The following is a 27785-nucleotide window of genomic DNA, read 5'->3' as shown; positions in this document are numbered from 1 at the left end:
CGCTCCCGGACCCCTCCCCAATTCACACCCGCGCCCTGCGGCCCCTCCGGCACTCCCGGGGACCCCCCGGCCCCCCTCGAGGGGACCCGGCGGTGGCGGCGGCCCGGGATGTCGCCGAGCCCTGGGATGTCGCCGAGCCCCGGGATGTCGCCGAGCCCCGGGATGTCGCCGAGCCCTCGGCCCCGCCGGCCACCCACCGGCGAGCCCTGGCCCGGGCCGTCCTCTCCTCCTGCGGGGACCCCGCCGCCGCTCCCGGGGCGCTCGGGGGCTGCTCCGGGGGTCGCTCCGGGGGTCGCTCCGGGGGTCGCTCCGGGGGCCGCTCCGGGGCCCGCTCCGGCCGCCGCTTCCCGGTTTTCCGCGCTCCGGCGGGAGCTGGAAGCTGCTCCTGGCTGGACGCTGGTGGGGGGAAGCTCTGAGAGCTCTTAAATAAACAGAAAAAAACCAAAAAAAAACCCAAAAAAGGAGGGGAGGGAAAAGGGGGGGAAAGAGGGGAGGGGGACCAAACCAACAGCGATCCAAAGGGGAGGGAAAAAAAGGAGAAAAGGAGGAAAAAAAAAAAGAGAGAGAGAGAAACAGAAAGTGGCTGGTTGGCCATGGCGGAGCGGGAGGGGACACAGAGGTCGGGCCGAGGCGCGGCACAGGCGACACGACAAAAGTTCGTTTGGCGGAGCGGAGGCGACAGAAACACGGATCGAACAGAAAGAGGAGGGGACACGGGTGGCGGATTCCCTCCAGAGCGCCTCAAGGAGAAGCCGAGTCGCAGGGAGGAAGAGGAGGAGAGGAGGAGCAGCGCCCGGAGCAGGAGCGCGGGCGGGCGGAGCTGGCAGGGGCGCTCAGAATGAGATGGAGGAGTTCCTGGCCCCAAAGGAAGTCAATACGGGGATGGATGTTCTGCCCGCTGCGGGTTTTTCTGAGACCGTGGGGGAGGTCTCACTGGCCTCTTTAGATGGTCTAGTGGCCTGGAAAGAAAAGCAAGATTCAAGGAGGACGAGGAGGAGGAGGAGAAAGGGGTGGAAAGTCCAAAGAAAAAGAAAGAGAAAGCTTTAAAAAAAAAATAGAAAGACGGAAGAAAGGAATAAAAGAAGAGGGAAAAAATAAAACAACAAAAACAAGGACAGGAAAAAACCCAGAAACAACCGAGAAGCAAAGGGTTCAGAAGCAGCTCTGAGTCAGGCCTGAGGTCAAGCAGCTGGAAAAGAGCCACCACAAAGAGCGCGACAAGAGCGGGTCCCACGCGTCACTGCACGGCAGGGGACGGCCCGAGGGAAAGGACGGACGGACGGACGGACGGGCAGGCGGACACACAGGCACACACAGCCGGGGGGGCACAGGGGACACGGGGGAGGCACAGGGGGGACAAGAAGGGCAGCGTTAGAGCGGGCACGGCCCCCGGGGCAGCGCCCGAGGGTGACGGCGCCCTCCCTGTCCCTGTCCCTGTCCCCGTCCCTGTCCCTGTCCCTGTCCCTGTCCCTGTCCCTGCCGGGGGGACACGGGCACGGCTCGGGAGCGACGCTGGAATCCCCCAGGGATGGGGAGAGGGGTCCGGGGTCCTCCAGCCCCACCTCGGAGAGGGGGGGACACCCCCAAATCCTGCACGGGGACAAGAGGGACGGAAAGGTCCTGCTGCGGCCACCCCAGCGGGGGCACGGGGGACAGAGGCGTCACCAAGGCGGTGACACTGGACAGGCGGGGCTGTGCTGCGGGGTGGCCGCCGGGGGAGGGGACCTGGCGGCCTCACGGGGTCAGGAGATGCTTCCCTGCCCCTCGGGTCTGCCCAGGGGGAACCCCCTGCCCCACCCTGATTCCGTGGGGTGGGACAACCAGAGGGGACACTCAGGGACACCCTGACCTCGAAAAACCTCAAAAATACCCTCAAAAAACTTCAAAAAAAAAAAAAAAACTCAGAAAACCTCCTCCCTGGGGAGGTTTTCCCTCTGGGAGTGGAGCAGCCGAGGGGGGTTTGACCCTTTTTGCTGACAGGACCCGTTTTGCTCATTTTTCCCCCCAAACCCGGCTGCGAGGAGCTGGGAAATCCTTTGGTTTGTCCGGCGGGGCTGACGGAGGCACGAGGCTGAGCAGAATTGGGTTTATTGCACGTTTGGGGTGGAAGAGGGTTCCAGACACAGAGCAGGGCTCCAGGCGAGCCCACCCGAGGGGCTGCTGCCCAGCCGGGGGACAGGGGTCCCGGGGGGGGGGACAGGCCAGCAGGGAGGGAGGGAGGGAGGGAGGGAGGGAGGGAGGGGGGCCACCCAAGGGGCCGTGATCCCCCGGCCTGTGGCCCGGGCCAGCTGGGGATGCACGGCCAGCACTGGGGTGACAGCAGGGACAGAGGGGGGGACCCCCGAGCTGCCCCCGGGGCGGGAGGGGTCGGTGCTGGCTGCTGGGGACGCTCCATGCCACCCCAAAACCTTCTCTTCCAGCTGCTGCGGCCCGCTCAGCCTGTCCCCAAGTGCCACCACCCCGCCCAGGACACCCACAGGCTGCTTCTGGGGGGGCACGGGGGGGTCCCGGCTCCCCAAAACCTCCCCGGGCAGGGAATCCCCGTCCCCACGGGGCTCTGCCCCGCTCCCCAGCACGGCCGAGGAGGTGGCACTGTCCCCCGGAGTGAGGGGACAACGCCGGGGCTCGGCCACGCCCTCAGGGTGACACCCAGCGCTGGGGACAAACCCTTCAGCCTCACCCCACAGCGAGGACGAGTTGGTGACTCTCTCGTGTCCCTGTCCCCAGCCCCAGGGCGGGCACAGAGCGTGACAAGAGCCCCTCCCGCACCGCCACCACCGCGTCCCTTTGTCCCCAACCCCGCCGGGCTCAGCCGCAGCCAAGGAGGCACCAAGGAGGAGAGAGCGCGGCCCCAAAACGCGTCCCCGCGGGGCGAGCCCGGCTCGGGCCGTGCCCGGGGCGGCTCTAGGGGGGGAGTACCTGCTGCTGGCCCTGGATCCGCATGTACTCCATGCGCTGCTTGATGTGCTTGCCCTTGTCGGGGCTGCCCTGCTGGCCCTGCTTCAGCCGCGACGCCGGATTCACCACCTTCATGGCCGGGATGGAGACGCCGCCGCTCTGCCGGACACAAAATCCGGGGGGAAAGGGTTAAAATTGGCCGGTGGAGCCCGGGCCGGCACCGCTGGGTGCCTGGAGCTGCGCCACCCCTGCCGCGGGGACGAGGCCGGGCCGGGCCGGGGTCACCGGCTCGCCCCGAGCTCCAAACCCCGCCGGGACTTACCGGGAGGCACCCGAGGGAGTTTGGGGAGACACGGCAAACACCGGGACACCGAGGGCGGGACAGGACGGCCCGCGGGGCCAAGAGAGAGGGAAAGAGGCGGCGGCAGGCAGAAGCAGATTCCAGGTGGGAACGGCGGCAGTGGGAGTGCAGAGGAGTTTATTTACTGCGCACAGGTGAGGATACACAGACGGCAGCGCCACCCAGCCCCCGTGTCCCCTCCCGGTGGGCTCCTGCCTGTCCTGTCCCAGCCCAGGTGGGAATCCAGGGCTCAGGTGAAGCCCTGGGATCCCCCGGGGGGGACGCGGGGGATTCCCGCACCCCGCAGCACGAGGAAATCATCAAAGGATGGAAAATCCTCAGCTGGAAGGGACCCACGGGGATCGTCAGAGTCCAAACCCCAGCCCTGGAGAGCCCCACAGGTGCCTGTGCCACGCCATCCCCGGCATTCCAGCACTGGGAATCCTCCTTGGAATGTGACACCAGCCCGGCCCTGCTTTAGGACTGACCCATCACAGCCTCTCCCGCCTGACCCCGAGCCTGGCTGTGCCCCAGCCCCAGCCATAAATCCATCCCACAGCTCCACTTCCCATTTCCCAGGAAAAAAAAACTGGGAAAAATTGCAGCTACAGCCCCGTTCACCCAGGGAGAGCCCCCGAGGAGGGAGAGAATGGCTCCAAATGGAAAAGGAGATTTATTCCCCAGCGCTGACTGTTAATAAAGGAGCAGGTTGTCATCGCAGTGGAGCTCAGGGCATTTTTCCCCTCCCTGTTTTTTTCCCAGATATTCAGCTGGATTCCAGCAGAAAGCAATTTGGGATGGCTTCGGGGAGCTCGTGCTGTGCTTTAATTAGGAGAAACATCTGCCAGGCTCCGGCTGCCGCTCGTTAGGAGAGGGATTTTATGGAAAATGGTGAAACTGAGAGTGGCGCTTCAGCAATCAGCCCTGGCTGACCCCGTGGGATGCTCACGGATCCCGTGGGATGCTCGTGGATCCCGTGGGATGCTCTTGGATCCCGTGGGATGCTCATGGACCCAGTGGGATGCTCGTGGATCCCGTGGGATGCTCATGGACCCCGTGGGATGCTCTTGGATCCCGTGGGATGCTCTTGGACCCCGTGGGATGCTCTTGGACCCCGTGGGATGCTCTTGGACTCAGTGGGATGCTCTTGGACCCCGTGGGATGCTCCTGGACCCCATGGGATGCTCTTGGACCCCGTGGGATGCTCTTGGACCCCGTGGGATGCTCTTGGACCCTGTGGGATGCCCATGGATCCCGTGGGATGCTCTTGGACCCCGTGGGATGCTCTTGGACCCCGTGGGATGCTCCTGGACCCCATGGGATGCTCTTGGACTCAGTGGGATGCCCATCCTGGACCTGGTGCTTCAAAATCCCGCCAGGGCAGAAGAATCCCCCTCACTGAGGGTCTAATTCCAGGACGGGATCAGCCAGCACCACTCGGCACCATCTCCCTTCCAGCTCCCACCTCGCTCATTCCTGCCCGTCCCAAACCCCTCCGAGAGTCAGGGAGAAGAGAAGATTCGTTCTCCACCTCGGCTCTGCCTGGAGATGGAGTCACAGAGAGGGAGCAGGCAGAGGAAGAGACATCAGAGTGAATCCAGGGCAGAGCAGGGCGTGGGGGAGAAGAGAAAATGAACCTGGGGAGTGCCGGGGGGCAGCTGCGGCTTGGGGAGCAGCGCTGGCTTTGTCCTGCTCGGAAAGGGACTCTTGGCAGCGCCGTCCTTGGCCTGGCTGAGGTCCAGCGCGGTGTCACCGTCGCAGCCGCCGTACCCGAGGTCCCCCGGGCTCCTCCCGGCCTCCTCGGCTCCCAGCGCGTCCTTGGGGAATGCGAATTCCACGGCGGGGTGGCTGCTGATCTCGCTGATGGTCATTTCCAGCTCGCGGATGGTTTCCTCCAGGCTGTCCAGTCTCTGGTAGGTGTCCTCGTAAATCTCCTTTTTGCCCGGGGCCGTGGGGGACAAGTGGCCTCTGCAGAGCCCCTCCGCCGCTTTCCCCGCCGCTCCGGGGCCGCCCCCGGCAGCCGGAGCCCCTCGGTCCCACCCCGGAGGTGCCGCGGCGTGGCCGGAGCGGGCAGGGCTCCGCTCCGGGGGCGGCTGCTCCGCCCGAGAGGGTCCCGCTGCCCGCGGGGCCGGGTCCCTGCCCGCGGGAACCCCGGGATGTGCCCCCGGGCGGGCCGGGGGGCTCTCCTCCCTCCAGGCGGCTTTGGGAGCCCCAGCTGAGTGTCCAGGAGCGAGCCCGGCTCCGCTTTGGGAGTCCCCATCGCCAGCGGGAATTTGGGGAGTGGTCCCGGCACCCACGGAGATGAGCGCCGCCTCCGCGGCTCCGGCGCCTTCCCCGCGGCTCCGAGGAGGCCGAGCAGCCGCGGGACTTTGGGGACAAGCCTTGTCACCGCCTCCTGGCCTGGCGGCAGCGTCCAGAGCCGCGTCCCCTCTCCGTGCCCCCATTTTGTCCCTCGGGAAAGGCGGGGCTGCCAAGGGAAGCGCCCGGGATGCGCTGCCGGGGGGCCGCGGGGCTGGAGGGGGCTCCTGTGCCAGCGGGGGCTTTGGGGGGCTGCCAGGAGCCGCCCGGCGGCCTCTCCCTGTCCCCTCGGGGGGCAGCTGCCCTGCCGCTGCTGCGCTGCCCGGCGCCGCCCACAGCTCCGGCTCGGCTTCGGGCGACGGCGGCTCCGACACCCACTCGGTGAGCACGATCTGGGGCAGGGAGAACGCCCGGCTGGCCGGGGCTGCGGGCGCCAGCGGCTCCTAGGTAGAGAATTCAGACAGGTTAGGGACCTGGCGGCGGCGGGGTTTGCCTGGGGAGGCACCACGGGGCGCCGCAAATTATTGGGGTCCCCCCACGCCGGCCCCTCCGGACATGGCGGAGTTGCAGGCGGGAGTTTGGGAAGGGAGGGAGGCTCAGCTCCGTCCTGCCCATCCCATATATCCCGGCGGGATTCACGGCATGGACAGGGGCTGGAGGGGATTGCTGAGCTCCCTCCTCCAGCCCTGACACCCCTCAGGGATCCAGAGCGCGGACAGGGGCTGGAAAAGGATGTTCAGGTCTCTCCTGTCCAGCCCTGACATCCCTCAGGGATCCAGAGCGTGGACAGGGGCTGGAAAAGAATCTTCAGGTCTCTCCTGTCCAACCCTACATCCCACCGGGCCATGGACAGGGGCTGGAGGGGATTGCTCAGCTCCCTCCTCCAGCCCTGACGCCCCACAGGGACCCAGAGCATGGACAGGGAATGGAGGGGAAGTTCAGTTCCCTCCTGTCCAGTCCTGCCATCCCACTGGAGCAAAAACCTTCAAATCAAAACCCCAGCTGGTGTTTGCGCACCTCCCGAGCACCTTTGGAAATCCCGCTGCCACCAGCAGAATTCCAGCTGGGATTTCTCTGTGCTGGTACAAACTGGGAGCACTGGTGCGAGCTCCAGCGGGGCTGAGCCGCCCCGACCGAGCTGCCGAGGGGCACCCGACCCTTCCCACCCTGAGAGGCCACGGATCCCCCAGAACATGCTGCTGTTCCTGCCCCGCTCCCCTGTTCCTGTCCCGAGGGACCCCAGCAGGGCAGGGGAGCTGGAGATGCCCTGGCAGGGCCCCGAGGCCGGGCAGGAGCTCTGGGGCTGCAGCCAGGCCCATCCCGGCTCCGGAGCAGAGGGACAGAGGGACAATCCAGTCCTGGGGTCCCAGGAGAGGGGGGCACCCAGCGAGACCCCAGCCAGGTGCCAGACCCTCCCCAGGAGCTGCGGGGATGAGCCAGAGCTGCCCTCGCTGCTGGGAGCCCCTGTCCTGCTCTCTGCCCCCTCCCTGGCATTCCCTGCCCCATCCTGGCATTCCCTGCTCCATCCTGGCATTCCCTGCTCCACCCTGGCATTCCCTGCTCCACCCTGGCATTCCCTGCCCCATCCTGGCATTCCCTGCTCCATCCTGGCATTCCCTGCCCCATCCTGGCATTCCCTGCCCCATCCTGGCATTCCCTGATCCGTCCTGGCATTCCCTGCCCCACCCTGGCATTCCCTGCTCCATTCCAACCACTCTCCAGGCATTTTCCTCCTTCTTTCTCCACCTTGGGCATTCCCTGCTCCATCCTGGCATTCCCTGCTCCATCCTGGCATTCCTTCTCCACCCTGGCATTCCCTGCTCCATCCCAGCCTCTCTCCAGGCTCTCTCGACCCCAGAGCCCACCGCGGATCTCAGGATTGCTGGGATGGGGCCGGACCTGACTCCGGCCCGACCGCAGCCACCGACTCCGCTCCAGCCCTTCCCGTTCCATGCGCTCGGGGCGGGGTCTCCCCGCACCGCCCGCCCCCGGTGCCGTGAGAGCGGCGGCGCCGCCCGTGCCGTGCCCGGTGCCGTGAGAGCGGCGGCGCCGCCTGTGCTGTGCCCGGGGCCGTGCCCGGTGCCGTGAGAGCGGCGGCGCCGCCCGTGCTGTGCCCGGGGCCGTGCCCGGGGCCGTGCCCGGGGCCGTGCCCGGTGCCGTGAGAGCGGCGGCGCCGCCTGTGCCGTGCCCGGGGCCGCCCCCGGGGCCGTGAGAGCGGCGGCGCCGCCCGTGCCGTGCCCGGGGCCGTGCCCGGTGCCGTGCCCGGGGCCGTGCCTGGGGCCGTGCCCGGTGCCGTGCCCGGTGCTGTGCCCGGGGTGGGGCGGGGGCGGCCCGGGAGCCTCCCGGGAGCCGCGGCCGTGGGTTAGTGCTGGCTCCGGTGCGTGTCAGTGCCGGGAGCGAGGCGGTGAGGACGGGAGGCGGTGATTAGTCGGTTAAACCAGAGAAAAGCAGCGGAAGTGAGCTGAGAGGAGGCAGAGGAGGAAGGTGAGAGCGCAGCCCGTGGGGCCGTTACCTTCCATCCTTCGGCTGCCGCCGCGGCTGCGAGGGGCCACGGCTCCGAGTGGCCCGGGGACACGGCCTCGAGCGGGTCACAGCGGGGCACGGGGAGGAAAGGGGAGGCCGAGCTCCGCTGAAACACCTGGGGAGTCAAACACGGCCGTTGGAGCGAGGGGGGCGGCCACGGCCTGAGCGGGGCCCGCGGCAGCTGCGGTGGGGCGGCCGGCAGGGGCGGAGGCAGCATTGTCCCCTGTGCTGATGGCAGCGCCACCTGTCCCCTGTGCTGCTGGCAGGGCCACCTGTCCCCTGTGCTGCTGGCAGGGCCACCTGTCCCCTGTGCTGATGGCAGCGCCACCTGTCCCCTGTGCTGATGGCTGCGCCACCTGTCCCCTGTGCTGCTGGCAGCGCCACCTGTCCCCTGGCCAGGACAGTCACTGGTCCTCTGGGCAGCAGAGTCCCTGGTCCAGTCTGGCAGCATCACTGGCCCAGCAGCATCATCAGCTGTCCCACACCTGCAGCATCACCTGCCCCACACCTGCAGCATCACCTGTCCCCTGTGTCATCACCTGTCCCACACCTGCAGCGTGCCCCGTTCTCCTCCCTCCTGGAGGAAAACCATCCAAGGAAAATCCATCCAAGGAAAAACCGCCCCATCCCCACCGCAGCACCTGCGCCGTGCTCAAACCCAGGTGAGTCCGGCTTAAATCCCAGGCAGGAGGGAAGTGCAGAAGGAGCACCCAGGTGTGCCTCACCCAGCTGTGCATCACCCAGGTGTGCCTCACCCAGCTGTGCACCACCCAGCTGCGCAGCACCCAGCTGTGCATCACCCAGGTGTGCAGCACCCAGGTGTGCATCACCCAGTTGTGCAGCACCCAGGTGTGCATAATCCAGCTCTGCATCACCCAGGTGTGCATAATCCAGCTGTGCAGTGTCCAGTTGTGCATCACCCAGCTGTGCATCACCCAGCTGTGCCTCACCCAGCTGTGCCTCGCCCAGGTGTGCAGCACCTGTCCCTGGCGGTGCCACCGCTCTGTCCCTGCTGCCCCAGCAGGAGCAGGGACCCTGGTGCGGTGCCGGTGGCGGGGATGTCACACCCACACCCCCTCCCCGAGCTGTCCCCCGAGCAGAAGGGCGGGCCGGTGTCACCTGCGGGCCGGTGTCACCTGCGGGGCGGTGCCACCTGCGGGCGGGGTCCCGGGGTCCCGCCCCCTCCCGCGCTCACCTCCAGCTCGGCGATGATCCGGTCCTCGTCGTCGTCGTCCTTGACGGCCGAGGCGATGATGGGCGGGGTGGAGGCGGGCCGGACCACCTCGGACACCGCCCGCCTCAGCTTCACCTGCGGCTTCGGCGTCTCCAGCTCCTCCGACTCCGCCTTCTGCCGGGGACAGCGGGCCGTGAGGGCCGGGGGCACCGGGGGGCACCGGGGAACACCGGGGGGCAGCGGGAGGGGTCGCGCTGCCCCTCCCTGCCCTGCCGCCATCCTCACCTTCATAAAGCCGGGCTCCTTCTTGCTGGTGACAATGACCTCGCCGCTGCGGGTCGTGGTCAGCCCGTGCGACGAGGGGAAGCTCCGGCGGGGCGGGGGAGGCGGCGGCGACTTGGAGGGTTTCTCGGTGCGGTACCGCGGCACCGTCAGCTCGTCTGGGCACAGAGGGGGCTCTGAGGGCACCGCGCCCGGCCCTGCCCCTCCCATCCACCCCCCACACCTCGGGGACAGCCCCGCGCACCCCCAGCCCCCCGCCCCCCGTACCTGAGCCCCGGCGGCCGTTGGGGTCCCCTTTGCCCCCCGATTTGGGGGTGTGCTGTGGCTTGGAGGGTTTGTGCTCGGGCGTGGAGGCGGCGCTGCCGCTGCCCGGGGTTTGTTTGTGCTTGGCGGCGAATTCCAGGTCGGGGATGGCCTTCATGAGCTCGGCCTGCGTCTCCTCCAGCAGCCGGTTGATGTCCTTGGCGCTGTACTGGGTCAGCGCCGCCCGCTTCTCCTCCCAGTCCCGCTCCGCCGCCTGCGGACACAGAGCCCGCTCCAGCCCCGGCCCTGGCGGGCAGGACGTGACCCCAGACCCCGCGACACCCCCAGACCCTCTGCGAGGAGCTGGGGAGGTGGATTTTTACCCCTATACCCAAATTTCACAGAATCACAGAATTACCGGGTTGGAAGAGACCTCTGAGATCATGAGTCCAGCCCAGCCCCAACCCCTCAATAAACCCTGGCACCCAGAGCCCCCCAAGCCGAGCCCCCCAAGCCAAGCCCCCCGGGCCGAGCCCCCCCAAGCCGAGCCCCCCAAGCCGAGCCCCCCGGGCCGAGCCCCCCGGGCCGGGCTCTCACCTCCACCGACACCGCTTTGTCCGCGCTCTTCTTGCCGGGGGTCTCGGGCGCCGTCTGCGTCTTGGCGGGCACCATCTCGGGGGCTCTCGAGGGGTTGTTGCTCTTGCCGGGGTGGCTCTGGGGCTGGGCGGCGAAGCCCAGGGGCTCGGGGGGGCCCCCCAGGTGGTGCAGGCTGACGGGGGGGCTGGGGGGCATCTCCAGCTCCAGCCCTTTGCTGAAATCCGTCTCCGGGGCCGCCTTCTTGGGCGACTGGCTCAGGCTGCTGGGCGCGCTCCACACGCCCTCGTCCACTTGTCTAGGGCAGAGCGGAGGCGCTGAGGGGCCGTGGGGCACGGGGGGGGCACAAAATCCTGATTTTCCGAAGGCTGAGGCGCTCTGGGTTGGGCTCGGTGCTGGTTTGGGGGGCCTGTCCGCCCTCATGAGCCCAGCAGGAAATGGGATCCCTCCAAACCCTTCCCCTGCACCTGATCCGGCTGGAGCCGCCCTTGGGATTGAGGATTTATTTGGGATGAGGGTGCTGCGGGATCCTACAGGCTGGGAGCCGTCCCCAATGGGGCCCTAATGGGATCCTAATGGGATCCTAATGGGATCCTAATGGGATCAGGCAGGTGAAATCCACCCTGCAGCAGCTCCCGGACAGGATTTTTCTCTGGGAGAGGATTTTTCCACCACAGAACAGCTCCCTGGTCCTCGGGGAAGAGGTTTCTGCTCACGCCGAGGGCTGTCTGTCCCCGCTTCATTCTCGAGAAAAAAATCCTGCTTTATTCCCAAGAAAAAAATCCTGCTTTATTCCCAAGAAAAAACGAGGCTTTTATGAAAAGAGGGGTTCTCCGAAAAGGACTGAGGGCATTTTTGGGGTCCTTTTTTGGGGTCCTTCAGCAGAAAAACGATCATTTTGTGCACACCCCTCCGACCCCGCCCCGCCCTGGGAGTTTGGGGCGCGCAGAGGGGAGGCGGCACGAAGGGGACAGAGGTGGGGACAAAGGGACGGCGAGGGGGTGGCTGCGCCCCCGGGGGCTCGGGCTCACCTGCGGATCTGCGCCAGGGTGTCGGTGACGGTCTTGCAGCGCTTGAGGAGCCCGTCCAGGCGGTTGGGCTCCTCCTTGAGGAACTTGACGGCCTCCACCTCCACCCGCAGCACCACCCGCATCTTGCTCTGCAGGCTGGGGAACTGGGCTGCCAGGGGACACCTCTGTCACCCCTGTGTCCCTCCAGGGCCCGGCTGGCACTGCCAGGGCAGCCTGGACCCCGTGCCAAGGGCGTCCTGCCAGGTGGGGCGGGATGGATCCAGGAATGCCTGGATTGAGGGGTCCGTCCCCATTTTAGGGGGGAGGCGTCCCCTGCGCAGCTGTGGGCACTGAGGGGCACCTGGGAGGGCAGGGGAGCGTCCAGCAGGGGCAAACCCACAGGGAGAACCTGGGGAATCCCAGGGGAAACACAAATCCAGGAAAACCTGGGGAATCCCAGGGGGAAACCCACAGGGAGAACCTGGGGAATCCCAGGGGGAAATGCAAATCCAGGAAAACCTGGGGAATCCCAGGGTGAAACCCACAGGGAGAACCTGGAGAATCCTGGGGGGAAATGCAAATCCAGGAAAACCTGGGGAATCCCAGGGGCAAACCCACAGGGAGAACCTGGAGAATCCCAGGGGAAACACAAATCCAGGAGAACCTGGAGAATCCCAGGGGCAAACCCACAGGGAGAACCTGGGGAATCCCAGGGGGAAATGCAAATCCAGGAAAACCTGGGGAATCCCAGGGGAAACACAAATCCAGGAAAACCTGGAGAATCCCAGGGGGAAACCCACAGGGAGAACCTGGACAATTCCAGGGGAAAACAGAAATCCAGGAGAACCTGGGGAATCCCAGGGGAAAACACAAATCCAGGAGAACCTGGAGAATCCCAGGGGAAAACACCCAAATCCTGGGGCAAGGAAAACCTGGAGAATCCCAGGTGCAAGCACGCATCCAGGAGATCCTGGAGCATCCCCAGGCAAGGATGGAGCAGGGAGATGCCAGAAGGTTCCGCTGGCTCCCCCCCAGCCCCTCTCACCCTTCAGGTCCGTCAGGGTCTCCCCCAGCTGCTTGAGCACCACGGCCTTTTCCTCCAGCTCCTGCGCCGGGACCAGCCGGTGGTTGTGGGCCAGATCCTTCTGGATCTTCTCCACGGACTTCTCCAGGTCGCTGGGGGGGCAGGGGGAGGGCAGGGGGTCACTGCTGGGTCAGGGGCATGGAGACCCCCGAGGGTGGCAGTGGGAGAGGGGAACACTGGGCTGGGGACCCCTCCTCACTTGGGGATGTGGTCACCAGGCTGGGGACCCCTCCTCCTCAGGCTGGGCTGGGGACCCCTCCTCTCTCAGGGACGTGGTCACTGGGCTGGGGACCCCTCCTCAGGCTGGGCTGGGGACCCCTCCTCTCTCAGGGACGTGGTCACCGGGCTGGGGACCCCTCCTCAGGCTGGGCTGGGGACCCCTCCTCTCTCAGGGACGTGGTCACTGCACATGGACCCCCTGATCTGGAGACATGGTCACTGCATGGGTACCCCTTGATTTGGGGATGTGGTCACTGCACAGGGACCCCCTGATTTGGGGACATGGTCACTGTGGGGGGACCCCCTGATTTGGGGACATGGTCACTGCATGGGGACCCTCTGATTTGGGGACGTGATCACTGCACAGGGACCCCTCCTCATGCTGGGGACCCCTCCTCACTCAGGGACATGGTCACTGCATAGGAACTCCCTGATCTGGGGACGTGGTCACTGTGTGGGAACCCCCTGATTTGGGGACATGGTCACTGCATGGGGACCCCCTGATTTGGGGACATGGTCACTGCATGGGGACCCCCTGATCTGGGGAATTTGGGGACACGGTCACTGCATGGGAACCCCCTGATTTGGGGACATGGTCACTGCATGGGGACCCCCTGATTTGGGGAATTTGGGGACGCGGTCACAGCATGGGGACCCCCTGATTTGGGGACACAGTCACAGCATGGGGACCCCCTGATTTGGGGACATGGTCACAGCATGGGGACCCCCTGATTTGGGGAATTTGGGGACGCAGTCACAGCATGGGGACCCCCTGATCTGGGGACACGGTCACTGCGTGGGGACCCCCTGATTTGGGGATGTAGTCACTGCGTGGGGACCCCCTGATTTGGGGACATGGTCACTGCACAGGGACCCCTCCTCATGCAGAGCTGGGACCCCTCCTCTCTCAGGGACATGGTCACTGGGCTGGGACCCCCTGATCTGGGGACGTGGTCACTGGGCTGGGACCCCCTGATCTGGGGACGTGGTCACTGCACAAGGACCCCCTGATCCCTGCATGGGGACCCCCGACTTGGCCCCACGCCCAGGGCGGTGCGGAGCCGCTGGGTGCCCCCTGTGCCCCCCAGGCCCCTCACTTGAGCTGCTGGGTGATGAGCTCCTCCTCGTTGAGGTAGCGCAGCCGCTCCTCCTCCACCAAGCTGCGCTGGCGCTGCAGAGGGTCCTCGTGCTTGCGCACCGCGTCCGTCACCCGCACGCTCAGCTCCGTCTCCGTCCGCCGCAGCAGCGACTTCACCGTCTCCTGGTTCTGCAGCTGCGGGGGCAGCGGGAGGGGGTCAGGCTGGGAGAGACCCCTCGGGAGGGGAAATGGGTCCTGAGGAGGGAGCAGCCCTGAGAGGGGCGCAGGGAGGGATCCCCGGGGCTGGAGTGGGGAGGGATCCCTGAGCCTGAATTTGGGAAAGATCCCTGAGCCTGAACTTGGGAAAGATCCCTGAGCCTGAATTTGGGAATGATCCCTGAGCCTGAACTTGGGAAAGATCCCTGAGCTAGGATTCAGTTTGGGAAAGATCCCTGAGCTTGGATTCAGTTTGGGAAAGATCCCTGAGCTTGGATTTGGGAATGATCCCTGAGCCTGAACTTGGGAAAGATCCCTGAGCCTGAACTTGGGAATGATCCCTGAGCCTGAACTTGGGAAAGATCCCTGAGCCTGAATTTGGGAATGATCCCTGAGCTTGGATTTGGGAAAGATCCCTGAGCCTGAATTTGGGAATGATCCCTGAGCCTGAACTTGGGAATGATCCCTGAGCTTGGATTCAGTTTGGGAAAGATCCCTGAGCCTGAATTTGGGAATGATCCCTGAGCCTGAATTTGGGAAAGATCCCTGAGCCTGAATTTGGGAATGATCCCTGAGCCTGGATTTGGGAATGATCCCTGAGCCTGAATTTGGGAAAGATCCCTGAGCTTGGATTCAGTTTGGGAAAGATCCCTGAGCTTGGATTCAGTTTGGGAAAGATCCCTGAGCTTGGATTCAGGAAGGATCCCTGGGGTTGGAATGGGAGGGGATTCCTGAGCTCAGATTTAGGAGGAATTCTTGAGTTTGGATTTGGGGAGGATCCCTGGGCTTGGATTCAGGAAGGATCCCTGAGTTTGGATTTGGGGAGGATCCCTGGGCTTGGATTCAAGAAGGATCCTTGAGTTTCGATTTGGGGAGGATCCCCAAGCCCATCCCAGCACAGATCCCGAGTTTGGATTTGGGGAGGATCCCCAAGCCCATCCCAGGACGGATCCCTGATTTTGGATTTGGGGAGGATCCCCAAGCTCATCCCAGGACGGATCCCTGATTTTGGATTTGGGGAGGATCCCCAAGCCCATCCCAGGACGGATCCCTGATTTTGGATTTGGGGAGGATCCCCAAGCCCATCCCAGCACAGATCCTGATTTTGGATTTGGGGAGGGTCCCCAAGCCCATCCCCAGCACAGATCCTGATTTTGGATTTGGGGAGGATCCCCGAGCTCATCCCAGGACAGATCCCGAGTTTGGATTTGGGGACGATCCCCAAGCCCATCCCAGCACAGATCCTGATTTTGGATTTGGGGAGGATCCCCACGCCCATCCCCAGCACAGATCCCAAGTTTGGAATTGGGGAGGATCCCCAAGCCCATCCCAGGACGGATCCCTGATTTTGGATCTGGGGAGGATCCCCAAGCCCATCCCAGCTGCATTCCCCGAGCGCTCCCCTCCGTCCCCAGAGCACAAAGGGGATTTTCCCATCCCAGCCCAGATTCGGGGTCCCCCCGCCCCAGGCGCCCACCTGCAGCTTCTTGAGCTGCTGCAGCTGGTTGCGGAGGTCGCTGGCGTTCTGCTGCAGGTCGTGCAGGTGCAGCTGCATGTGCAGGCGGGTGATGGCCGTGGGCTGCCCCGCCGGGGTGCTGGTGGCCGAGGGCGGCGGCGGCGCGGGCACCGGGGTGCCCATGCCACTGCGGCTGGTGGCTGGGGGGACAAGCAGAGGCTGCTGAGGGGTGGCGCTGCCCCAGGACGGGCTTTGGTGCCCCTTTCTTTTCTTTCCCCGCCCAGTCCTTCAGCGCTGGTGGTCCCCAAAGTTCCCCCATCCGTGCTGACCCCTCCCTGCCTCCTCGGAGCCCACCCCAGAGCAGTGGGGGGGTCCCGCTGGTTGCCAGAGGTGCTGTAGGATTTTAGTTTTTATATTTTTCAAATGCTGTACTGCTTTAGGGAACAACTCTGAAACTCCCTGGCCTGTCAGCTGCCGCTCTCCTGTTTTACTCAGACAAAACAATTCCTCCCCAGGTCTGTTACTCAAGGACACCTCACTACCTCAGGCCCCAAAAAATATTTTAAAAAGTGATTTGGGGTTGGGGAACCAAACTGGGAGTAAATTGCTTCATTACCTGAATCTGTAATTGGAGGATTAACCCAAATTACATCAACTAATATCAATTAATTGATACATAAATGGACCAAACTTATAACTGTCAGAAAAACTCGTGACCATCGCCCATTTTGGGCGCAGCCCCTGGGGGAGGCTTTGTCTGCCCTTAATGTACCTGGAAGCCCTTCATTAAACAGATTCACGTTTATTCTCTTAATTCTGGTTTTGGGTAAGCCTGAGAAGGGCATCACCAGCACCTGGGGGGCTGCAGAGCCCACCCTGGGCACCCCCGGGGGTCCTGCGGGGCCAGGGGTCACTCACACGCTGAGGGGGGGGTCCCGCCGTTGGTGGCTTCTGTCTTCTCGCTGAAACCAAGGAGAGGAGGGGGCTGAGAGGGGGCTGGGCTGGTGTCCCCTGGGAGGGGACAGACCCCCCAGGCAGGAGGGCCACCCAGCCCCCGGGGTCCCGGAGCTGCCCTCACCTGGGGGTCTCGGCCTCGGAGCCGCGGAGCAGCGCGCTCTGCACCAGCCCCGTCAGGCTGGCGATCTGCTTCTCCATGGCCTCCATCCGCTCCCTGCGCGGGACAGGGACAGGGACAGGGACAGGGACAGGGACGGGGACGGGGACGGGGACAGGGATGGGGACAGGGACAGGGACAGGGACAGGGACAGGGACGGGGACGGGGACGGGGACAGGGATGGGGACAGGGACAGGGACAGGGACAGGGACAGGGACGGGGACGGGGACAGGGACAGGGATGGGACAGGGATGGGGACAGGGACAGGGACGGGGACAGGGACAGGGATGGGACAGGGACGGGGACAGGGACAGGGACAGGGACAGGGACGGGGACAGGGACAGGGACAGGGACAGGGACAGGGACAGGGACAGGGACAGGGACGGGGACAGGGACAGGGACAGGGATGGGGACAGGGACAGGGACAGGGACAGGGACAGGGATGGGGACAGGGACAGGGACAGGGACAGGGACAGGGACAGGGACAGGGACGGGGACAGGGACAGGGACAGGGACGGGGATGGGGACAGGGACAGGGACAGGGACAGGGACAGGGACGGGGACGGGGACAGTCAGGGGCTGTGCCTGCCACCATGGCCACGCAAACACAAATCCAAGACAGCCTGGAGCATCCCAGGTGCCAATACCCCAATCCAGGAGACCCTGGAATATCCCAGGTGCAAACTCAAATCCAGGAGACCCTGGATCATCCCAGGTAAAAATGCAAATTCAGGAAAACCTGGAATAGCCAGGGTGCAAACACAAATCCAGGAAAACCTGGAGCAGCCCAGGTGCAAACATGAATCCAGGAGATCCTGGAATATCCCAGGTGCAAACACAAATCCAGGAGACCCTGGAATATCCCAGGTGCAAACACAAATCCAGGAAAACCTGGAGCAGCCCAGGTGCAAACACAAATCCTGGAAAACCTGGAATATCCCAGGTACAAACGCAAATTCAGGAAAACCTGGAGCAGCCCAGGTGCAAACACAAATCCAGGACAACCTGGAATATGCCAGGTGCAAACACAAATCCAGGAGATCCTGGAATATCCCAGGTGCAAACACAAATCCAAGACAACCTGGAATATGCCAGGTGCAAACACAAATCCAGGAGATCCTGGAATATCCCAGGTGCAAACACAAATCCAGGACAACCTGGAATATCCCAGGTACAAACGCAAATTCAGGAAAACCCGGAGCAGCCCAGGTGCAAACACAAATCCAGGACAACCCGGAGCATCCTGACTGCAAACACAAATCCAGGAAAACCTGGAATATGCCAGGTGCAAACACAAATCCAGGAGATCCTGGAATATCCCAGGTGCAAACACAGACCCAGGACAACCCGGAGCCGCCCAGGTGCAAACACAGACCCAGGACAACCCGGACCAGCCCAGGTGCCAGCACAGACCCAGGACAACCCGGAGCCGCCCAGGTGCCGGCACACCAGCCCTCCTCACCTGGTCTCCGTGTCCTTGGCCGGTGCGGGCGGCCCGAAGCCCGAGAGCGGCCGCTCCGCGGGGCCGGGGAACAGCTCGGGCGGCCCGGAGGAGCTGGGGTTGCGCGTTTTGCCCACGGGGCTGTCCATGAAGACGGAGGAGCAGGAATCCTTGCGGAAGGACTGACGGACGGGCGAGGAGCGGCTGGGCGGGCCCGAGTAGGGGCTGTGCGGGCTCTGCCCGGGCTCCACCATCTTCTGCGGGGACGAGGGCGGCATGCGGAAGCCCAGCCCGGGGCCGTAGCTGTCGCTGTAGATGGGCGCGTTGGGCTTGTACAGGCTGTCCTCCAGCTCCGTCTGCAGCGCGGCCGCCGAGTAGGTGCTGAGGGAGCGCACCGAGCCGCGCTTGTAGAGCCCCCCCGAGTAGCCAAAGGGGTCCCCCATGCCCGCCAGCGACTGCGTGGAGGTGATGCTGAGCCGGCCCTCGTGCACCATCCCGTAGGGGTCGGCGTACAGCCCCTCGTTCTTCACCAGCACCACGTTCTTGCCCGCCAGGTCCTCGTCGGGTTTGACGTCGCGGCGCTCCAGGATGGCGCTGGGGCTGGGGGACACGCCCGGGGCGGGGGGCAGGCTGGCCAGGCGCTCGCCGTGGTGCACCGGGCTGCCGGCGTAGGAGGGCGGGCGGCCGCCGGCGTAGGACATGCGGGAGCGCGACGGCGACGAGGACTGCAGCACGGGCGGCGGGGAGCCCGAGGCCAGGTGCGAGGCCGGGGAGATGTTGTTGAGCCGGCGGGTGGGAGAGGATTCCCGGGAGGTGTAGACCATGTCCCGCTGCGGGAATGGGGCAGGGGGTCAGCGCCGGGTGAGCCCCGCCCTGCTGCGCCCCCCGCCCCACCGAGGACCAGCAAAGCCTTCCCTCGGAGCACAAACCCTGAGAGGAGCCCCTGAGGGAGCTGGGGGGGCTCAGCCTGCAGGAAAGGAGGCTCAGGGGGGCCCTCATCGCTCTGCACAGCTCCTGAAAGGTGCCTGTCCCCTCTCACCCCTTCCAGCCTGTCCCCGTGTCCCCTCTCACCCCTTCCAGGCTGTCCCCGTGTCCCCTCTCACCCCTTCCAGGCTGTCCCTGTGTCCCCTCTCATCCCTTCCAGGCTGTCCCCCTGTCCCCTCTCACCCCTGTGGGGCTGTCCCCGTGTCCCCTCTCACCCCACCGGGCTGTCCCCGTGTCCCCTCTCACCCCTGTGGGGCTGTCCCCGTGTCCCCTCTCACCCCACCGGGCTGTCCCCGTGTCCCCTCTCACCCCTGTGGGGCTGTCCCCGTGTCCCCTCTCACCCCTTCCAGCCTGTCCCCGTGTCCCCTCTCACCCCTGTGGGGCTGTCCCCGTGTCCCCTCTCACCCCGCCGGGCTGTCCCCGTGTCCCCTCTCACCCTCAGGTCGCCGTTGGTGATGTGTGAGGCTGGGAACGAGGCGTAGAGCGGCTCTTTGCGGTAGATTTTAATGATGCTCCTGTCCTGGATGTCCCTGGAAGCAGAGGCAGAGCCTGAACACCTGGACAGACCCCCACAGTCCCAGCACCACGCCCACCACCCACATTTTCCTTCATCCCTGTCCTGGGGGGTAAGATGTGAGTGTGTTCTGTTATCTGTTAGAGCTGGGGCACCCCCTGGGACTGTGCCACCACCCTGGGACTGTGACACCACCCTAGGACTGTGCCACCACCCTGACACACAGCGTGCCAGGGCCTGCTCTGACTCTGGCAGGGGTTTTTTATTGTTTGTACTTTTGCATTTGTATTTTTAATTTTCCTATTAAAGAACTGTCCCATATCTTTGCCTGACAGCTTTTTAATTTCGAATTCATACTAATTCAGAGGGAGGGGGTTTACATTTTTGCGTTTCAAGGAAAGAGGAAAGCTCCTGCCTTCCTCAGCAGACACCTGACTTTTCAAACCAAGACAATTTTTAATTTTCCTGTTAAAGAACTGTTATTCCTACTCCCGAATCTTTGTCTGGGAACATTTCAATTTTAAAATTACAATAACCCGAAGGGAGGGGTTTACATTTTCCGTTTTAAGGGGAACCCCTGCCCTCCTGAGCAGACCCCTCAAACCAGGGCAGTCCCACAGATTTCCTGCCGCGTGGCGGATCCAGGGGACAGGAAAGGGGCGCGGGGTGGGACCGGATCCCTCCCTGCTCACCGCACGTCCTCCAGCTCGTAGAAGACGTTGCGGGACTCGTCCTTGATGAGGATGGCGGTGTTGGGCGACTTGAGCATGCCCATGGTGAGCTTCTGGGGGAACATGTGCACGATGAGGGCGTGCAGGGTGTCCATGCTGCTGATCTCGTGCGTGATGTGCACCCGCCTCGTCTCGTCCCCAAACTGCAGGAACAGCACCCCTGGGGCACAGGGGGCACCCCGGTCAGCTCGGAGCCTGCCCCTGCCCCTTCCCCGCGCAGGCCACGGGGTCCTCCCGGCCAAAAAGGGGCTGGGGGAGCTCTCCTGCCCAGTAGTGCCCTGGTGAAGGTGGAGGGCTTGGGAGCACCCAAAAAAAGGGGCTGGGGGAGCTCTGCCCACCCCACAGTGCCCTGGTGAAAGTGGAGGGCTTGGGAGCACCCAAAAAAAGGGGTTGGAAGAGCTTTGGTCATCCAGCTTCGCCCTGGTGAAGGTGGAGGGCTCCAGGGCACCCAAAAAAAGGGGCTGGGCGAGCTCTGGTCACCCAATTTCACCATGCTGAGGGTGGAGGGCTTGGGAGCACCCAAAAAAAGGGGTTGGGGGAGCTCTCCTGCCCAGCAGTGCCCTGGTGAAGGTGGAGGGCTCCAGGGCAACCAAAAAAAGGGGCTGGGGGAGCTCTCCTGCCCAGCAGAGCCCTGGTGAAGGTGGAGGGTTTGGGAGCACCCAAAAAAAGGGGCTGGAAGAGCTCTGGTCACCCAATCTCACTGTGCTGAAGGTGGAAGGCTTGGGAGCACCCAAAAAAGGGGCTGGGGGAGCTCTGGTCACCCAGCAGTGCCCTGGTGAAGGTGGAGGGCTTGGGAGCGCCCAAAAAAAGGGGTTGGAAGAGCTTTGGTCACCCAATTTCACCATGCTGAGGGTGGAAGGCTCCAGGGCACCCAAAAAAAGGGGTTGGAAGAGCTTTGGTCATCCAGCTTCGCCCTGGTGAAGGTGAAAGTCTCCAGGGCAAGCAAAAAATGGGGATGGGGGAGTTCTGCCCGCCCAGCAGAGCCCTGGTGAAGGTGAAAGGCTTGGGAGCCCCCAAAAAAAGGGGCTGGAAGATCTCTCACCCCCCAACCAGCGAGAGCGCGGCTTGGTCTGGAATTTTGGGTGATGGAGACCAGCCCCAGCGTGCACCAGGGAGATTTTGGGGCTTCCAGGGGTACCTGGGGAGCTCAGCTTGGTCTGGAATATTTGGGCAGACACAGACCAGCCCCCCCTCCACCAGGGGGGTTTTGGGGCCCCGGGGTACCTGGGGAGCGCAGCTTGGTCTGGAATATTTGGGTGATGGAGAGCCACCCCCCCCTCTGCCAGGGAGGTTTTGGGACCTCTGGGGGTACCTGGGGAGCGCAGCTCGGTCTGGAATATTTAGGTGATGGAGAGCCACCCCCCCCTCCACCAGGGAGGTTTTGGGGCCCCGGGGTACCTGGGGAGCGCAGCTTGGTCTGGAATTTTGGGCAGACACAGACCACCCCCCCCTCCACCAGGGGGGTTTTGGGGCCCCGGGGTACCTGGGGAGCGCAGCTTGGTCTGGAATATTTGGGTGATGGAGACCAGCCCCAGCGTGCAGCAGGGAGATTTTGGGGCTTCCAGGGGTACCTGGGGAGCTCAGCCTGGTCTGGAATTTTGGGTGATGGAGAGCCATCCCCTTCCCCTGCCAGGGGGGTTTTGGGACCTCTGGGGATACCTGGGGAGCGCAGCTCGGTCTGGAATTTTGGGCAGACACAGACCAGCCCCCCCCTCCACCAGGGGGGTTTTGGGGCCCCGGGGTACCTGGGGAGCGCAGCTTGGTCTGGCTGGCCGAGCGGGACAGCGGCAGGCTCTGCCGGAACCGGTTCATCCTGTTGAAGGCCAGCGGCAGCTCCGCCTCCGACATGGTCTCCAGGGACTCGGCCGAGGCGAAGGAGAGCTTGGCTTGGTCGGCCAGGCCAGGCTGGGAGCCCTGGGCGTGCCGGGAGCTCCGGGTCTGCAACGGGACCGCGACAGCCACGGCTCAGGGGCACAGCAGCCCCGGGGACGCGGGAATGCGGGGCTGGGATGGGGGGGTGCATGGGGGGTGGGATGGGGGGACGGCCTGGGGTGGGAGGCACCCCCAAAAATCCCTCCCGTGCCTGAGGGCGGGGCTGGGCCCCATCCAGGGGGCTCCATCCCAAATCCAGGGGTGGTCCATCCCACATCCAGGGATCCCCATCCCACATCCAAGGTAACTCCATCCCAAATTCATGAATGCTCCATCCCAAATCCAGGGGGCTCCATCCCACATCCAGGGGGCTCCATAAAAATCCAGGGATCCCACATCCCAAATCCAGGGGGCTCCATAAAAATCCAGGGGGCTCCATCCCACATCCAAGGTAACTCCATCCCAAATTCATGAATGCTCCATCCCAAATTCATGAATGCTCCATCCCAAATCCAGGGATGCTCCATCCTCATCCAGGGATCCCCCATCCCACATCCAGGGATGCTCCATCCCAAATCCATGGATTCCCCATCCCAAATCCAGGGATGCTCCATCCCAAATCCAAGGTAACTCCATCCCAAATCCATGGATGCTCCATCCCAAATCCAGGGATCCCCCATCCCAGTTCCAGGGGGCTCCATCCCACATCCAGGGATGCCCCATCCTCATCCAGGGATCCCCCATCCCACATCCAAGGTAACTCCATCCCCATCCAGGGATGCTCCATCCCCATCCAGGGATGCTCCATCCCCATCCAGGGATGCTCCATCCCACATCCATGGATGCTCCATCCCAAACCCTGGGATGCTCCATCCCACATTCCCTCCCCAGCTCAGGCTGTGTTTCACCCCCAGTTCCCCCTGCGCCACAGACGTGGAAAATGTGGATTTTCCAATGTCCCCAACATCCCCAAATATCCACAAATATCCCCAAATATCACTAAATATTCCTAAATATTCACAAATGTCCACAAATGTCCACAAATACCCAAAAATATCCACAAATATCCCCAAATATCGATAAATATCCACAAATGTCCACAAATACCCAAAAATATCCACAAATATCCCCAAATATCGATAAATATCCACAAATGTCCACAAATACCCAAAAATATCCACAAATGCCCACAAATGTCCACAAATACCCAAAAATATCCACAAATATCCCCAAATATCGATAAATATCCACAAATATCCACAAATGTCCACAAATAGCCCGAAATATCCACAAATATCCCCAAATTTGTGGCCATCCCCAGCACTGCAGCCTGCTAACAACCCCAAAAACCCAAGCCTGGGTTCTCCAGACACTTGTTGAAGGTTGGCAAACCCAGCGGAGGGAACAAACAGCTCCCTGGGCGGTGCTGGAAAGGGACAACAGATCTATTTTAAGCCGGGGGAAAAAGGGAAAAGAAAGAAAGAAATCAATATGAAATGATAACAGCCATCATCGCCATTTAAATGAGACATTAATTGGAAGATTTAATTAATCCTGCAGGGCGGGGTTTGGGAGGATTTGAAATGTTCTCGCTGCAGTTAATTGCTGGAGAATTGACTGCTGGGCTGGGCTGTTGTTGCTGGAGCACAAAGAGCCCTGGCAGAGCCTCAGGTCCGGGGAGGGATGGAGGGATGGAGGGATGGAGGGAAGCGTTCCCTGCTCCCACCCCTGGGGCCGTGGGACGCAGCCCTGGCCCCTCCAGGGGCGGGTTTGGGGTGCAAAAGGGGCATTTTGGGTTCCTGGGTGCCCTGCTGCGGGTTTTGGGGGTGCTGGCCCAGAGCCCAGCCCGGGGGGATCCTTGGGGGGCACAGGGACAGGGATGGGGCCGGCAGCTCCTGCTGGGAGTGTGAGCCTGGGCTGCAGCTGGGCCTGGCTCTGCCGGCCTGGATCCTTCCCCGTCCTGTGCCCTGGGGGCTCACCCTGCCCTGGATCCATCCCTGAATCCCTGCATCCATCCCTGCATCCCTGCATCCCTGGATCCATCCCTGAATCCATCCCTCCATCCATCCCTGCATCCATCCCTGCATCCCTGAATCCATCCCTGTATCCCTGCATCCATCCCTGAATCCATCCCTGCATCCATCCCTGAATCCATTCCTGAATCCATCCCTGCATCCATCCCTGCATCCCTGAATCCATCCCTGTATCCCTGCATCCATCCCTGCATCCATCCCTGCATCCCTGCATCCATCCCTGAATCCCTGCATCCATCCCTGCATCCATCCCTGCATCCATCCCTGCATCCATCCCTGCATCCATCCCTGAATCCATCCCTGCATCCCTGCATCCATCCCTGCATCCCTGCATCCATCCCTCCATCCATCCCTGCATCCATCCCTGCATCCCTGAATCCATCCCTGCATCCCTGAATCCATCCCTGCATCCCTCCACCCATCCCTGAATCCATCCCTGCATCCATCCATCCCTGAATCCATCCCTGCATCCCTGCATCCATCCCTGCATCCATCCCTGAATCCCTGAATCCATCCCTGCATCCATCCCTGCATCCATCCCTGAATCCATCCCTCCATCCATCCATCCCTGCATCCATCCCTGAATCCATCCCTGCATCCATCCATCCATCCATCCCTCCATCCATCCCTTCCCCTCCCTGCTGGAATTGGGGAAAAATCCCCGATTCCATCAGGGCCAGGAGCACCCCCAGAGCCTCTGGAGGAGGAATTGGGAAAAATTCCCAATTCCAGCAGATCCAGGAGCATCCCCATCCCCTCCCCCATCCCCGGGAGTTTTATATAAAAACGGTGGGATGGGGAATGGAGGGTTTTTAATGTCGATTTTTTTTTTTTTCCCTTTTGTCTCCCCAGAGCTAAAAACAGCCACAATTCCAGGATTCTTTGAGCTCCTAAAAGCCCCGATCATCCCCGCGGGAGCAGCTCCGCTATCTCTGCCTGGAGATAAGGGTGCTCCTCATCCCTGGCCCTCCTCATCCTCATCCTCATCCTCATCCTCCCTCTCCGCCTTCCCCGGCCCAGCTGGGTGGGTGGAGCAGGGAGGGATCAAAGGACCCGGCGGATTTTTGGGAAGCCGTGAAAGGAGCGGGGTCTCCCCCCTGGATGGGGAAAAGCAGCGGAGCCGCTGGGAGGGAGAGGGACAGAGGGACAGGAGAGGGACAGAGGGACAGGAGAGGGACAGAGAGAACAGGAGAGGGACAGAGGGGACAGGAGAGGGACAGGGGGGACAGGAGAGGGACAGAAGGGACAGGAGAGGGACAGAAGGGACAGGAGAGGGACAGAGGGACAGGAGAGGGACAGAGGGACAGGAGAGGGACAGGGGGGACAGGAGAGGGACAGAAGGGACAGGAGAGGGACAGAGGGGACAGGAGAGGGACAGAAGGGACAGGAGAGGGACAGAGGGGACAGGAGAGGGACAGAGGCGACAGGAGAGGGACAGAGGGGACAGGAGAGGGACAGAAGGGACAGGAGAGGGACAGAGGCGACAGGAGAGGGACAGAGGGACAGGAGAGGGACAGAGGCGACAGGAGAGGGACAGACGGACAGGAGAGGGACAGAAGGGACAGGAGAGGGACAGAGGGACAGGAGAGGGACAGAGGCGACAGGAGAGGGACAGAAGGGACAGGAGAGGGACAGAGGGGACAGGAGAGGGACAGAGGGGACAGGAGAGGGACAGAGGGACAGGAGAGGGACAGAGGGGACAGAAGAGGGACAGAGGGGACAGGAGAGGGACAGAGGTGACAGGAGCGGCCCTGGACCTCCCACAGGTCACCTCAAAGCAGAGAGGAGGGAAAAACCCAGGGGAAAATGTGTGGGGAAGGAATCCTGCCCCGGGAGGGAGCAGCTGCTCCCAAATTCCCACCCTGCCACCCTGCCAGGGGTCCACCCCCAAAAGCAGCCCCAAAACCCCCGACAGCAGCCCCAAAAGCCCCGAGAGCAGCCCCAAAACCCCCGAGCACCCCAAAAGCCCCGAGAGCAGCCCCAAAACCCCCGAGAGCAGCCCCAAAACCCCCGCGAGCAGCCCCAAAGCCCCGAGAGCAGCCCCAAAACCCCCACGAGCAGCCCCAAAACCCCCTCGCACCCCAAAACCCCCGAGAGCAGCCCCAAAACCCCCGCGAGCAGCCCCAAAGCCCCGAGAGCAGCCCCAAAACCCCCACGAGCAGCCCCAAAACCCCCTCGCACCCCAAAACCCCCGCGAGCAGCCCCGAAGCAGACCTGGGACGCACAGTCCCTCGCTGTCCCGGTGCCACCGGCGGCGCCGTCCCCGAGCTCAGCCTCCCCTCCGCTCCCGTCACCGGGAGGAGCCTCCCGGGCCGGGCTGGGCAGCTCTGGGGTGGGGGCCGCGCCCTCCGGGAGCCCCCAGACCCCCCAAAATCGCGCCCCATGGGCACCGAGGGTGCTCCGGAGCACGGCCGGGCATGGCCCTGGCGGGGCCCGGCAGGTCCCGGCAGGTCCCGGCAGGTCCTGGCAGGTCCTGGCAGGTCCTGGCAGGTCCTGGCAGCTCCTTGCCGTCTGCAGCTCCCCCGCAGGACGGGGATAAAGGCAGGGAGCCCGAAATCCCTGGGAAACAGCTGGCACAGCTGGCAGGGCCCCGGCGCCGTTACTCACCGAGGCTGCGGCCCCGGCTGGACACGGATCGGGATTAATCCTGGCTGATCCCCTCTGAGCTTAATGCCGGGGTCCCGCCCAGACCCCATCTGGCGCTGAGCCCGTGGGGTGGGATCCGTGGGGTGGGGTGGGATGGGATCTGTGGGGTGGGATGGGATCCATGGGGTGGGATGGGATCCATGGGGTGGGGTGTCATCCATGGGGTGGGATCCATGGGATCTGTGGGGTGGGATGGGATCCATGGGGTGGGATCCATGGGATCCATGGGGTGGGATCCATGGGGTGGGATCTGTGGGATGGGTTGGGATGGGATCCATGGGGTGGGATGTGGGGTGGGATGGGATGGGATGGGATGGGATGGAATCCATGGGGTGGGATCCATGGGATGGGATCCATGGGATCCATGGGGTGGGATCCATGGGATGGGATCCATGGGATCCATGGGGTGGGATCCATGGGGTGGGCATACCCAATTGGAATAGAACATCCCTGACCAGAAGCCATTGCTCCCAATTCAAATAGAGCATTTCTGACCAGAACCCAGCATTCCCAGCTGGAACGGAACATCCCTGACCAGAACCCAGCATTCCTGATGGAAAACCAGCATTTCCGGGTGGAACACACCATCCCTGGCCAGAACCCAGCATTCCCAAGGGGAATCCAGCATCCCGAGCCTGGCTGCCCTCCCCCAGGTCCCAGCGCCGACATTCCCGGCCGCGGTGCCGGCGCCGCTCTGCTCGGACACCTGATCCCGGCCCAACCCCTCCGCTCCGCCCGTTCCCCCAGCCTGGAGCGGCGGATTCCCTTCGGGAAGGAATTCCAACATCCCATCTCCTGCCGCTGGAGGCGGAGGAGCCGGGAGATGCCCAGCTGGGGAGGAAAACGGGGAAAACTGGACGAAATTTGGGGCAGAAGTGGAAGAAAGGAGAGGCTCGGGGTGCTCTGAGCACCGCCCAAAGGGTTTTGGGAAGAAAAGGAGGGAAAACCGGAGGGAATTTGGGCAGAAGTGGAAGAAATGAGAGGCCCGGGGTGCTCTGAGCGCCGGCCGAAGGGTTTTGGGAAGAAAAGGAGGGA

The 27785-nt window shown here is 63.5% G+C and overlaps 1 protein-coding gene across 1 annotated transcript in view; it reads right to left on the bottom strand.

Moving 5' to 3' along the window:
• Positions 1-713: 713 nt before the first annotated feature.
• Positions 714-27785, bottom strand: part of SRCIN1 (SRC kinase signaling inhibitor 1) — a gene marked incomplete at its 5' end in the record, with an annotated part of 45013 nt that continues 17941 nt past the window's right edge. Inside the window, 16 exons of the mRNA XM_084222112.1 lie at positions 714-959; positions 2920-3057; positions 9255-9407; positions 9519-9673; positions 9783-10032; positions 10356-10650; positions 11384-11531; positions 12408-12538; positions 13763-13938; positions 15437-15615; positions 16334-16377; positions 16494-16586; positions 17992-18800; positions 19391-19484; positions 20161-20359; positions 21945-22137. Of these exons, the coding sequence (XP_084078238.1) occupies positions 834-959; positions 2920-3057; positions 9255-9407; positions 9519-9673; positions 9783-10032; positions 10356-10650; positions 11384-11531; positions 12408-12538; positions 13763-13938; positions 15437-15615; positions 16334-16377; positions 16494-16586; positions 17992-18800; positions 19391-19484; positions 20161-20359; positions 21945-22137 (3183 nt within the window). The 3' untranslated portion in view covers positions 714-833. The remainder of the gene's footprint in view (positions 960-2919; positions 3058-9254; positions 9408-9518; positions 9674-9782; positions 10033-10355; positions 10651-11383; positions 11532-12407; positions 12539-13762; positions 13939-15436; positions 15616-16333; positions 16378-16493; positions 16587-17991; positions 18801-19390; positions 19485-20160; positions 20360-21944; positions 22138-27785) is intronic.

Source organism: Fringilla coelebs (assembly GCF_963513975.1).
Source record: "Fringilla coelebs genome assembly, chromosome: 27".
Classification (NCBI taxonomy): Eukaryota; Metazoa; Chordata; class Aves; order Passeriformes; family Fringillidae; genus Fringilla; species Fringilla coelebs.
This window is presented reverse-complemented; position numbering and strand designations above follow the sequence as displayed.